Source organism: Dendrobates tinctorius, unplaced genomic scaffold (genome assembly GCF_039654945.1).
Source record: "Dendrobates tinctorius isolate UK_male_01 unplaced genomic scaffold, ASM3965494v1 ptg000103l, whole genome shotgun sequence".
Lineage (NCBI taxonomy): Eukaryota > Metazoa > Chordata > Amphibia > Anura > Dendrobatidae > Dendrobates > Dendrobates tinctorius.
This window is the reverse complement of record NW_027361771.1, coordinates 46,493,609-46,507,387: the sequence shown is the minus strand read 5'-3', so window position 1 is coordinate 46,507,387 and position 13,779 is coordinate 46,493,609. Positions and strand designations below refer to the sequence as shown.

Below are 13,779 nucleotides of genomic sequence, written 5' to 3'. Positions count from 1 at the left end.
TCCATTGAAAAGGGCTTGCAGGGTTGCCAGTTGTCCAGGGCCAAAAGGTTCCCCACCTAGACCTATCCTCATTAAATTGCTTCATTTTAGGGACAAAGACATACCACGAAAAGCTAAAGATAATCAGTCCCTAATGGTGGATAGTAATAAAAGTCTCCACTTCTCCTTACTTTTCAGCATAAGTGCAAAAAAAAAAAAAAGCAGGCAAAATTTCTACATATCAAAAACCGACTACATGAGCTAACAATCATATACGTGTTCCCCGCAAAACTGCGTGTAGTCACATTGGGAAAGGCAGTTCTTTGACTCCCCAGTGGATGCACTGACATGGATGGATGCCAATGAAAGATCTCAGCGAAACAAAACGTTGACATTTTGAATAATGCCAGAATATATGCTACATGCTGAATCCAACAAAGAAGGGATTATGATTGTTGCAAATGTAACATAACAAGTACTTATAAACCCTTTCAGTGATTGGGATACAATTCATTTGCGGATAGCGAAAGTGCTTATAGTTCTAGATTTATACACTGTTTTATAGGGTTGTTAAGGCCAGGGTCACACTCAAACGAGTTTCGTGTCTCAATACCCGGTACTGCCGACTGCACTCGAGACTGGAGTGTGGCTGCATGTCTTTCTTTGCAGCTGAGCGCTCCTGTCCCGAGTGCCGGACGCGAGACTCGTGCGAGTTTCTCAAAAGTGTGACCCCAGCCTTACCCTTATCTTCTCATAAGCAGGAGAATGTCTTTGTTTGCTACAGTTATGATAGGTGTTTATTAGAATAAGGAAAATTATGTGGCACTGTGGGTCAATAATTCTCTATTTCAACAATATAGCTTATTCTGTTAATATATTAGCATTGAACTTAATATGGCACAACATGTTGGCATAATAGACTGGAATGTTAGTGGTATGGGAGATGCAACAAGAGGTGTGCAATATTTAATTGGCTGTCAATTTCAACCAGCAGTAATATGCATATCAGACTCATATGGTTAGAGAGAGTTCATTGGCTACACTGACGTGGATTGGAAAGTTTACCATTCTGTATATTCGACACATGCCAGAGGCGTTCGTGTTATGGTTTACAAAAATATTAATTTTTCTTGTAAAAATAGGTTCTGAGAGAAATTTTGTGGCATTATGTACAATATATGGCATTGTGTATTATATCAACTTCATCATCATCTCTGTTTACACCCTTATTGGGATAAGCTTCATAATAAGATTCCAATATCAGCGACCCCTACTTCATTGTTTGGTGATAAGTCCAAGGGCCCCATCACACATAGCGACTCACCAGCGATCCTGACAACGATATCAACGTGTCAGGATAGCTGGTGGGTCGCTATGTGATCGCTGGTGAGCTGTCAAACAGACAGCTTCACCAGCAATGCCGAGCACTTTAGTTACCAGCTCGCTGATGCAGGGAGCTGGTAACTAAGGTACACATCGCGTTTCTAAGGGGCGTGCGTCACTTAGAAACCCGATGTGTACCTTCGTTACCAGCTCCCTGCATCAGCGAGCTGGTAACAAAGGTACACATCGGGTTTCCAGGCACAGCGCGCCCCCTTAGAAACCCAATGTATACCTTAGTTACCAGCTGCTGGTCGCTGGTCTCCCGCCTGTCACACGCAGCGATGCGTGCTGGCCAGCGGGAGACCAGCGACCCCAAAAATGTCCAGGGTTTTCCATCAACGATCAGCGATACCGGCAGGGGGGCCGGTCGCTGATCGCTGTCACACACAGCGATCTCGCTGGTGAGATCGCTGCTGCGTCACAAAACTAGTGACTCAGCAGCAATCTCGCTAGCGAGATCGCTATGTGTGACGGGGCCCAAAGAAAGACTATGTTGAGGGAAAACAACAAGAACTGCAACAAAAAGTAGAGGACGTGGAGGGTATACATGTCATTTCACCATCTGAAATTAATTAAAACAGTTTTGAACAGTGTCAGCAATCATCACATGATCATTTGATGTACCCGACAATTTTTTTTCAAAAAAATATTTTGTAGAGGAAGAGAGCACTGGCCATTTGTTGGCAACCATAGTTAGGGAGCAAATTGATCCATTACATATAAGTAGGCGAATTTCTGAATCTGGAGAGGTGCAGAATAGTGACACTCTAATTATGCAGGAGTTATATAGGTACTATAACTCCCTATATTCACATAGGTCTCATGGTCAGCAGTCGGGAAAAGCTCAATACTTGTTGGAGGGTTGTCCTCGTCAGATCTCACCAGGTGCAAGGGGTAGCTTAGAAAAAGAAAAGAACCATAGAGGAATTGGAGAAAGCTCTCCAAACAATTCACAAAGAAAAAACACCAGGCTGAGATGGTCTCCCTGCTGATTTCTTTTAAGTTTCATGCAGAAATCACCACTATAGGCTATTTATCAAGCTCTATGAAACAAGCGATCATAGTGTTATTGAAGCCAGGGAAAGACCAGAATCGTATAGACCAATTTCCCTATTACATATTGACACAAGACTCATGGCCAAGACCTTGGCTAATATATCGGCAGAAGTAATAAAAGAGGCGATTCTCGAAGACCAAACTATTTTCATACCCAATAAACCAACAGCAATTAATCTGACATTTGTTTTTAAATTTACAGCCGAGTTCTGCAGATATTGGGACTAGAGCGGGGCTCTCACTAGACGCTGCCGAGGCTTTTGATAGCATTGAGTTGGGCCACTTGTGGGCAGTTCTGGAGGTGAAGTTTGGGTCCAACTTTATTTCATACTAGCTGAAGAGCCCGGCGCTGCCCGGGCATAGTGACTAACTACAGTTAATTATAACGAATATATATATATATATATATATATATATATATATATATATATATATATATATATATATATATATATATATATATATATATATATAGCCCCATTCACTATAATATCCCACATCATCCCATCAGCCAGAGCTACCGGACTACTAATATGCCACATCATTCCGTCAAAGCCATCGGACTACTACCCCTGATATCCCACATCATCCCTTCAGCCAGAGCCACCGGACTACTACCCCAAATATCACACATCATCCCTTCAGACAGAGCCACCAGACTACTCCCCCCAATATCCCACATCATCCCGTCAATCTGGGGTCAGAACCAGAGCGCAGAGTGGATTTGCCCTGACTTCCATACCGGGGATCCCTTTAAGAGAGCCTGGGGTCAGTACCAAAGCGCTGGATGGATTTTCCCTGACTTCCACACTGGAGATCCCTTTAAGAAAGGCCTGGGGTCAGTACCAAAGCACAGAGTGGATTTGCCCTAACTTCCATACCAATGATCCCTTTAAGAGACCCTGGGGTCAGAACCACAGAGCTGAGTGGAACGGTTCTAACTTCTATACCAGGGATCCCTTTAAGAGAGGCCTGGTGTCAAAACCAAAGTGCTCTATGCTCCTTTCTGTGGGGCAGACAATGGCTGGGAGCTTATGTTCCCAGGGATAGAGATAGATATATATATATATATATATATATATATATATATATATATATATATATATATAGATATAGATAGAGATAGAGATATATATATATAGATAGAGATATATATATATAGATAGAGATATATATATATATAGATAGATAGAGATATATATATATATATATATATATATATATATTAAATTATGCCAATCTTCGTCTGCCAGATTGCGAGTGAGTGGGCACCTCTCAGCCATTGAAACCAGGGCAGGGGTACCTGGCAGGGTTGCCTCCTGTCACCCCTCATATTTGTCTTGCAGTTGAGCTTTTGGCATGTCCTATTAGATTTTCTAAAGAAATAGTGGGTTTCTAGTATAGGTTAAATGAGTAGCAAATATCTCTTTACACAGACAACATGCTATTTTATCTGGGAGATTTGGAGTCATCTCTGACCCCAGTGCAGTGATGTCATTAATTATCGTGTTCGCTATATAGTCTGGTAACTAATTTGGAACAGTCTATTCTGATGCCAGTTGACCCAGTCCCTTCATCTCTTTTACTAAACCAAACACAAATACAGGTAGTGAAACAATTTACACGTTTGTGAATTACAATTCATGCTGGACCTCAAAACTATAACACACAACCTAGAACCTTTAATTGGAAAACAACACAAAGATAGAAGCATGGTGTCGCCTTCCAGTAACAATGGATGGAAGGGGAAATCTAGTTAAAATGATCATCAAGCCACAATTATTATATATGGTACACAGCGCCCCTGAGTGGCTGCTAGTATATTTTTTCCATAGGCTACAGAGCTTCTTTAAAAATTTGATCTGGTGTAAATAAGCCAAAATTCAATTGGAATTTTTACAAAGGGACAAGGATGTGGGGGGATTGGCGAATCCCAATACATGGGTATACTTTCTAGCTTTTCATCTACATTATGGATGGGGACACAGTCAGATAGAATGGGGATAAATGGATGTTTTACAAAATATAATAAAGCCTTCCCCAATGTGTATAGTAGAGGCAAGGAAAACAAATGGATTTTTTTTTTTTTTTAAATATCAGAATAACCTCAACCATAATAAATTATAAGCACGTTACACATGCCATTATGCTGCAGTGCAGGTGCCACGGCTGGCGCTTGCCTGCAGAAGGGTTTTTTTTTTTTTTTTTTTATTTAGCATGTATATATAATATTCGTTATGTAAACTAAGGGGCAGGTCAGTGAGGGATCAGTGACCTGTCATAAGCCAACAGTATGAATACCTAAGCAGACCACCACATGAAGCCCCCCACAAGTTGCCCCACAGCACGGGCGTATCATTAACTCAAAGCTGAAAATAAAGATTGCACAACAACCACAAGACGGATTTCATCAACCCAGGTGTCACTGTAATCAGTGTAACAGTGCCAACCTGACAGTGTCTGTAGGTTACTGAGAAAAATACTGCAGACAGGTTCCCTTTGAACATGGCATAAAAAAAAAAAAACCCACAGCAAAAACACAACGTGTGAACATAGCCTTAGAGTTCTGAACAGCTACATTTGGAATTTAACATACCACACAGTTTAATTCTACCAATAGTTGCAGCTTCGCCATGACTGTACAATACAAATTAGAGAGTTAAACTTGAAGATAGATAATCTGATTATAGATACAATTACATCTGCTAACATTACAAGAAAATTAATATCCAGCACACATAAGCATTTACTACCAACGCATCTATCTAAATTCCCAATATGTGGCTATTCCAATTGAGAAGCAGACTTTGGGCCTGTATGAGATAGAATGGGGGGAAATATCCTGCACTTCACTGCCAGGGTGTTACTGAATGAGTTTCAGCGTCTCTCTCAATTATGTGCAGAAAGCCCTAGTTTACTCCACAAAATGGAACTAGGCCCAATTCAATGGATCCTAGGTGAGGGAAGGATGAAGCCTATTAATGAACACCCTATGGGAATTCACAAGATTTGGAGTATTTTAGAAAGATGTGGTCTCCGAAAGAACGGGTCTATCATAAAACTTAGGTTAGATCCAAAAGTGTATTTTCAGAATACCAGAAGAGGAGATGGACCCCGAGTACCCAATAGCGATAGGTACGCTTCGTATTTTATTCCAAACCTTATCCGAGAACGCTCACTCATCACTAATCATAATGTAAACTGCAGTTCTTGGATGATATTCTAATAAAATAATGCCATTTGAATTCCAGAGTTTTGGTAAAATTAAAGTTTGGTTAGCAACTTTGTAATATATCTTGCCAGGAATGTTCTTCTTTCTCCTCCTGGGTATATCTTTCACTCTAAATTCCCAAGTAAAATCTGTGCTGAGATCGCAGTTGGTGCTTTTAATATTCTACGGAGGAAAAGTTATACACAGACATTCTCCTGTAAACATACTGATCCCTACAGTTATCAGGTACCCCAGGATCAAGAAGTGTCTATAACAAAGAATTATAAACAAACTCTGCTATATTATAACCAACGTTAAAAAACAAATACATATAAAATTAGGGTACCTCAAACCCAATAATACACCAGAAGGTCACCTACAGCAATCCCAAGATATACAGGAATATATGTATGTAATTAATTTTTAAGTTACCATTTATATATACCCAACATACTATATAGTGCAATTGATTTGGTATTAAAGTGACACAGTGCATTAAATAGCCACCTTATTTCAATATTATTTTTGGCAATAAATCCAGTATCATAATGGCTACAAAATTACACACACTTAAATATGCCACTAATTATATGCAGTTAGGTAGGCATATCTATATTGTAATGACACAGTGCATCCATTTTGGCGCTATATAAAAATGTCCATGTTAGCAGAAAACAATCAGAACGGTGGCTATATAGCCCAATATCAAGCTTGTAAATGGCCAATGCCTTAACTTCCCATACACAAAACCGTGCAAGCAGCCATCAACCCCTACTTATGAAAAATGCACTAAAATCCCTTACCCCATACATATTATCTGTATCCCAACTGCTGGGCAGCAGTAACGCTAAGTGGCACGCTGACACTTCGGACCCCGATGCTTCAGAAGAAGCAGCGTCGGCGAAATGCGCGTCGGGGTCCGAAGTGTCAGCGTGCCACTTGGCGTTACTGCTGCCCAGTTCCTCGGGCAGCCTGATAGCTGTAGGGATCAGTATGTTTACATGTTGTTTGTAGCGTTGCCCATCCTGGTGGTAGGAAATGGGTTTGGGTAGTGTGCTTACAGACATTCTCCTGCAAGTTATTCTGAAATGACACTTTCCATATAGCTTTGGCCACCAACTGCCATCTCCTATCTCAGTAATGGGAAAATTTGTCTTCATTGAAGACACATTTTACTTGCAATTTGAGAATGAAAGATCCATTGAAGAGGAGAAAGAAGCAGATACCTTAAAGTTTCTTATTTTCACGTGTTCTTTTGATATGTGTAATGAAATTAAAACAATTGTTACTCTTTACCCCTTGCGTATTTATTCCCACACCTCACTCTTTACCTTTAAACCACACAAATGACAAATACATAAAAAAATATATTCTTACCTAGAGGTCCAATTTGTTGGTGATGCTCCATTACATGATCACTGGCAACAGCCAAATTGCCTAAATACTTCCAGACCTGCAGAAACAGACAACATCCTGACACATTGGAGAAACCTCACATACAGATACAGTCATCATCTGGATATCTCTATTGGTTTCCATGTCTCAGCAGGGCTCACCTCTCCAGTGAGAAGATGAATGATCCTGTTTGTAAGTTCGAGGATCTTCCGATCATTCGTCTCCTCTATTAAAGTATGGGGTGATGGCACCATGATGGAGGTCTGGGTCCTTCTCAATTCTTGTGCAGCACTGGGTATCATAAAATCTCCAGATTTCTTCACAACCATATAATCCTATAAAGCGTTTTAAAGTTATTATATGCAAAAAAATTGAAGTCTCAGATGTATAGGATAAACTCATTACGAAATAACAATGGTTTACTTGAATATACTAATATACTACTGTAGAGGTCACCCTAATCCCCCTACCTTCGTGTAGACTTCAAGCAAAAGAATGTGGTTTCCGCATCCAAGTATATTGCTTTATCATTTTCACAAATTATTATTATTATGCTGCATTTATATAGCACCATTTATTCCATGGCGCTTTACATGTGAAAAGGGGAAAAATAGACAAGTATAGTAAACATGTGTAAGACAAGGGTCACACAAAAACATAAGGAGAGGGGACCCTGCCCGCGAGGGCTCACAGTCTACAGGGATGGGTGAGGATACAGTAGGAGAGGGTAGAGCAGGTCATGCTGTGGTTCAGTAGACCGAGGATCATTGCAGGCTGTAGGCTTGTCGGAACAGGTGGGTCTTCAGGTTCTTCTTGAAGGTTTCAATTGATGGTGAGAGTCTGATGTGTTGCGGCAGGGAGTTCCAGAGTATGGGTGAAGCATGGGAGAAGTCTTGTATGCGGTTGTGGGAAGAAGAGATAAGGGGGGGGAGTAGAGAAGGAGATCTTGAGATGATCGAAGGTTGCGTGCATTTAGGTACCTAGAGACCATGTCACAGATGTATGGAGGAGACAGGTTGTGGATGGCTTTGTATGTCATGGTTAGGGTTTTGAATTGGAGCCTCTGGGCGATAGGAAGCCAGTGAAGGGCCTGGCATAGGGGGGGGGGGGGGGGGGCTGGGGAATAGCAGGGAGATAGGTGGATTAGTCGGGAAGCAGAGTGTAGGATGGACTGGAGAGGAGCCAGAGTGCTAGAGGGGAGGCCAGAGAGTAGGAGGTTGCAGTAGTTGAGGCAGGAGATAAGAGCATGCACTAGTGTTTTTGTGGTTTCATGGTTGAGGAATGAGCGGATCCGGGAAATATTTTTGAGTTTGAGGCGGCAGGAGGAGGCGAGGGCTTGGATATGTGGTTTGAAAGAGAGTGCAGAGTCGAGGCTCACCCTAAGGCACCGAGCGTACGGGACTGGGGAAAGAGAGCAGCCGTTGACATTGATGGATAGGTCTGGTGGAGGGGTAGAGTGAGATGGGGGAAAGATGATGAATTCTGCTTGGTTCATGTTCAGTTTGAGAAAGCGAGCAGAGAAGAAGGCTGAGATAGAAGACAGACATTGTGGGATTTCAGTCAGTAAGTAGGCGAGGTTGGCAGCAACGTTTTAACCCCTCAAGCCTGCCAAAGACCCAGGTATATACCAGGGGTCAAAATATTACTGCTGTTACTAGTAGGTTGATGACATAATAAAGCAAGTTGACTATTATTGGATGCTGAAGCCACTTTTTTTAGCTTGGATTTTGGGTGGGAAAAGGTATAAACCCACTTTTGTCATTCAGTCATCCTCAGGGTATTGGAGAACGATGCTGCCTCAACATTTCTACTACCATTGTTGACTCAATTATCATGTCCAGGGACAATTGGGGAGGTGACATCTTGTCAACCATAGGTCTTCACCAAAGCATGGAGCTCCAACATGTCACTGTCTAGCTGCTTAAAAGGGTTGTTTTGTTGAAAACATTTATCAAAAAACTGACTCGAAAAATCCTCAACACCATCATATATACACAAGGCTGTTGAGTCATCTTAACAGGAGACGACACTCTGGCATCACGTCATTCCTGTGAATATCAGCCTTTGTGGATTAGGAGGTTGTCCAGCACAGAACTATCTGTTTAGGTAAATTGATGGATAACATTAATAATTTCCAAAAATATACTTATCAATACATCACTTAATGAAGATATGCGTTGCCCTCCACCCTCTCTTTTAGGGGTTTACCAGGTGACAGGTTAACCATCGTGTGATGCATTAATGAGTCTCCATAATAAGAGACATCATGGCTTGGAGACATCCTTATGGAGATAGGGTTTCTTAGGGTCATTAAAGGGGTTGTCCAGGCTTTTCACAATCTCAGTGCATATCTGGGCTGCAGAATATTGACAATAAGTAATTTTCCTTCTGTGGCCAGTTTGCAGCATTTCGAAGATATGATCTCTTGCTTCTATGAAAAACGTCCAGGGGGGGGGGGGGGTGTTCTGGCATTGAAATGAGAACTGGTTGTTTCCTCCTCACTAGTTTCGCTTTCCATAGATCACTGTTCAGGGTGTGTCTGGGGAAGGAGCAGCTGGGTGGTCCCTCTCTTTGCACTGAGGCTGCTAGAGGGGGAGGATTTGTTACTGTGTGAGGAGGGATAGGCTTGTTCATGTGGTCGGGGAGGGCCTGTTGCTATGGAGGGTGGGGTTGTTGCTATAGAGGGCATGTTTTTAGTAGAGTAGGAGGAAACGACCAGTTCTCATTTCAATGCCAGAACACACCCCCCAGGACGTTTTCATTACAAGCAAAAGATGATATCTAGCAAACGCTGCAAACTGGCCACAGAAGGTAAATTACATGTCAGCATTCTGCAGCCCAGATATGCACTGAGATTATGTGAAAAGCCCGGACAACCCCTTTACGGGTGAGTCTGGGGCACCATATCGTCAACCTTAGGGAGTAAACCTCCGCAGTAAGATGGGGTCAGATCTAGGACATAGGGTAGGGGTAAAAACTAACCCTGGCTATCTGGAGCACCAACCACCCGCCTTAATATAGATAGTCACCCTATATTTATTAAGAGGGTTTTTTAAAATATTAGGCGTGTCTTTAAGTTGATTTACTTATAATTGGGTACCATGTTTGACATTTGTTTTGTGTTTTTTTCTGGGCAAGAATACCCAGGGAATGGCAGCACCTGCACAAAATCATGGGTGGAGTAGTCACTTACAGGAGGCAGGCAAGAAAATAGGGAGGCAGGAGAGCTTTAAGTGCAGTGTCAACCCTGTTGCACTTGTGGTTCATTTGCATAGAAGTTTGACATAAGGAAAACAAGGATTTTACAACAAAAGTATGGATTTAATCAACATTACAATGACTTTACAAAGATTACATTAGTTTAGGGTGTAAATATCTTCTAACAGGTTCCCTTTAAGGCCTCTTTCACACATCAGTTTTTTGCTATCAGTGAAAAACAAAAACGGATCCAGCAACTGATTCTGCTGGATCTGTTTTTTTCTCATAGACTTGTATTAGCGACGGATGGCCGCACGTTTCATCTGTCGTTCGACGAATCCAATGGAAATTCTTTGTCCGTTGGACAGAGATGGACAATGTAACTTTTTTGGTCTACGTCGAAAAGTCGGACAGTGCTGTTGGACAGTCAGATTCAGTGCCATCCGTCGTTGGCTATAATGAAGCCTATGGGCGCAGGATCCATCGCTGTCCATCAAAAGACGGAATCTGTCACCGGATTCCGTTTTTTTTAAAACTGAGCATGCTCGGAATAATTTCTACTCCTTTAATTTAACCCCTTTAATTTAACCCCTACAGCTGCTGCAATGGATCCATAAAAAAAAAAAAAAAAACACTGATCTGTCGCATCAGTTTTTCACACTCTGTGCAGGATCCGTTTTTTTCAAACTTTGACGGACTGCGACTGATTGTAAAAAACTGATGATAAAAGAGGCCTAAGAAGGCAACCAAGCTGGCATAGTGAGACTTTCATTCCCAGAGAGAACTGCATGGCATGGCATATGCAAATAGCCTCTTCACAGATAAAGTGAGCAGGGGCTCTATAGCAACTTTGGAAGTAGCAAGGAGTCAAAATTGACCCTATAAGCTAATCTGGCATTTTTAAATCACAAGGGGGCAAGAACTCTGCAAATGAGGATCTTACTGAAAAATGTGTTAAAAGGGACAATACTGACTTGCTACTTCCAATATGTGACACTGAAGAACTTGTTCTCTTCCTCTAAGGCTACTGCATGGCCTTGTAAGTCTCTGTACACCAGCTTGGTGCTCTCCTTAAGGAGAAACTTCACCCCATGAGCCACAGTCACGTTGCATTGCTTGTTGAACATGTTACATGGAAACCCTGGGTTCCCATCTACTCAGACACCAACAGCATGGAATTTAATTAAATACCAAAAAATAAAACTTTGTTACAGTAGACTTGACTGCAACATGGACATCAGGGGCTCACCTCTCCGGTCAGTAGGTGAACCACTTCCAAGGTAACGGTTATTATAGTCTCGCTCATGGGGCCCTGATCCACGTCCATCACTGGCCATGCAGGATTCTCTCATGTAACGCAGATAGAAATTATGTCCTAGCATTGGACCAAGAGCAGGAAAACAATGCGTTATATGTCCATACATATCACACTGTATGATTTACAGCTATCAAATGCTGAGCACTGCACCATTATACATCGTAATAAAGTACTATTCTATTCACTCAGCTATTATACATTTTATCTGCTATTAGAAGGCACTATCCTATCATAAGAGCCATGTATGCTTCTTTGCTTATCATACATGGTACCAGTTTCTATACTTCAAGCTGCTCATGGTACCACCATGCACTACTCTACCATGATATCTGCTTTTGGACGCACTAATGTATACTATATAATATTCCGTATGCCATATTATAAACACATTATGAAGTATATACTTTAAAAGGGATTGTCAGTTTTATCTATAAAAATAAAAAAAAATGAGGCAAAAGCAGATAATTCTTGGAAATATCAGTGCTCCCTGCTTGTGTCCCTCGGGCTCATCAGTCTGGTGCAGCATACCTGGGCATTAGGAGTGCCAATACTGAGCCCAGTGATTGATTGCAACAGTCCGTGTTAGAGATAGCATGACACTGCTGAAGCTCTGTACGGGAGATTGTTGGGGAGCAGTAGAGACAGGGATTTCAACATGGAATGTTTATTAAAGCATTAGTCCCAATTTTGTAATTTTTACTAGAAGTATGGAAGACCTCGATCAATTCATGCAGCCATAATGCAAGGGTGTACTACTAAAGTCCAGGTAATTATAGTGTGAAATTATATAATGTGCAGTATATACTATTATAGTCCAGGTCACTAGAATGCAATATATATCTATAGTATATAATGCACAGTGTATACATACAGTACTCTAGTCTGGGATCATGTAGCGTGGATATATAATGAACAGAATACAGTAGTATAACAGTCAAGGTCATCACATTTTCACACACATACTACCCATTATAGTGGCCTGAAGTATAGCACCATAAATATGCATATATATTTTACTATTGGTGTGAAAATGGAAGAGAATTATTTTTTATGACAATCCACTGTATAAATGACATTTTAGCCAAATATGGCAATAGGCCTATAGCATGAGTGTACATACCACTGAGGCGCTGCTAACATTTGTCCTTCCGTATATTTCTGTATCTCTCCTACCTTGCAAACTGTTCTAATGAAGGCCTAAAGTTTGGCTGAATCATCATTTATACAGTGAATTGCTTGTGTGAAACAAAATAAATCCCTTATTTTTTCCCATCAATATTGGAGTGCCAAGTTTATATTGTGTATAAACAATATATTGGAGTGCCAAGTGTATATTGTGGGTAAACAACTTTTGTTTCCAGCATGTGATGCTCGTTCAAAGTTGCTTGTGGCAAGTAACAGGTGAGGGCAATATGAAAATCACCTGAAACCAGATAAAAAGGGAAGAAGTCAACTCAATCTTTGTATGGGGATACTAGATTGGTATTCTTGGATGTTACTCTAGAAATTAGGGAGGGATCCTTGTGCACGGAGGTACACAGGATGCCTTCTAGCACCACAATAGGGCGCACTCAAACCAGACTAAAAAAAAAGCCCTACCTTTTAGTCAATTCTTGAGACTTAGAAGAATCACTAGTGACAATGACCATTTCATTGAACAAGGCTTTTGATTTGAAAAAGAGGTTCCTGGAGAGGAACTATATGAAGCATGTATTAGATGAAGCCATTAACAGTCAAAATCTTCTCCCAGAAAGACCTCCTGAGTGGACATTCCAGTTAAAAGGGACAATACAGAGAGGATTTGTTTTTTGCTTCATATTTGGACCCATGGAAAGACAGATTAGGGGAGTCATCAGAAAGAACTGGAATATACTTGAGAGATAAAGATATCACAGAGATGGGCACGCGAAAGCCCCTAGTGCCATTCAGGAGAGGTACCAGTTTTAAAGACATCCTTATACAAAACCGCATAAAAAAAAAAAAAAAAAAAGAACCCAGAAACTGGTTAGCGAACTGTAGTCACAAAGGGAATCAAATGTGGGAATCACAATTTTTGCCCTCATCACCTTACTAATCAACAGATAGGTGACATAACAAACAGAGTCCAAGATTTTATCGCTTGCTGAACCGGCTATGTGGTTTGTGTCATCTTCTGCCCATGCGCTTTTTTTCTATATTGGCAAAACCATCCGACCTTTAATCATAGAATTTCAGAAACCTTTTAAAATCCATTACCACA

General features: G+C 41.1%; 1 protein-coding gene across 1 annotated transcript in view; it reads right to left on the bottom strand.

Moving 5' to 3' along the window:
• LOC141100141 (uncharacterized) overlaps window positions 1–13,779 on the bottom strand; it is a 110,284-nt gene that overhangs the window by 72,709 nt on the left and 23,796 nt on the right. Inside the window, exons 2-4 of the mRNA XM_073588405.1 lie at window positions 11,472–11,597; window positions 7,186–7,359; window positions 7,007–7,082 (exon numbers count right to left, since the gene is read on the bottom strand). Coding sequence (XP_073444506.1) covers window positions 7,007–7,082; window positions 7,186–7,359; window positions 11,472–11,549 — 328 coding nt within the window. The 5' untranslated portion in view covers window positions 11,550–11,597. The remainder of the gene's footprint in view (window positions 1–7,006; window positions 7,083–7,185; window positions 7,360–11,471; window positions 11,598–13,779) is intronic.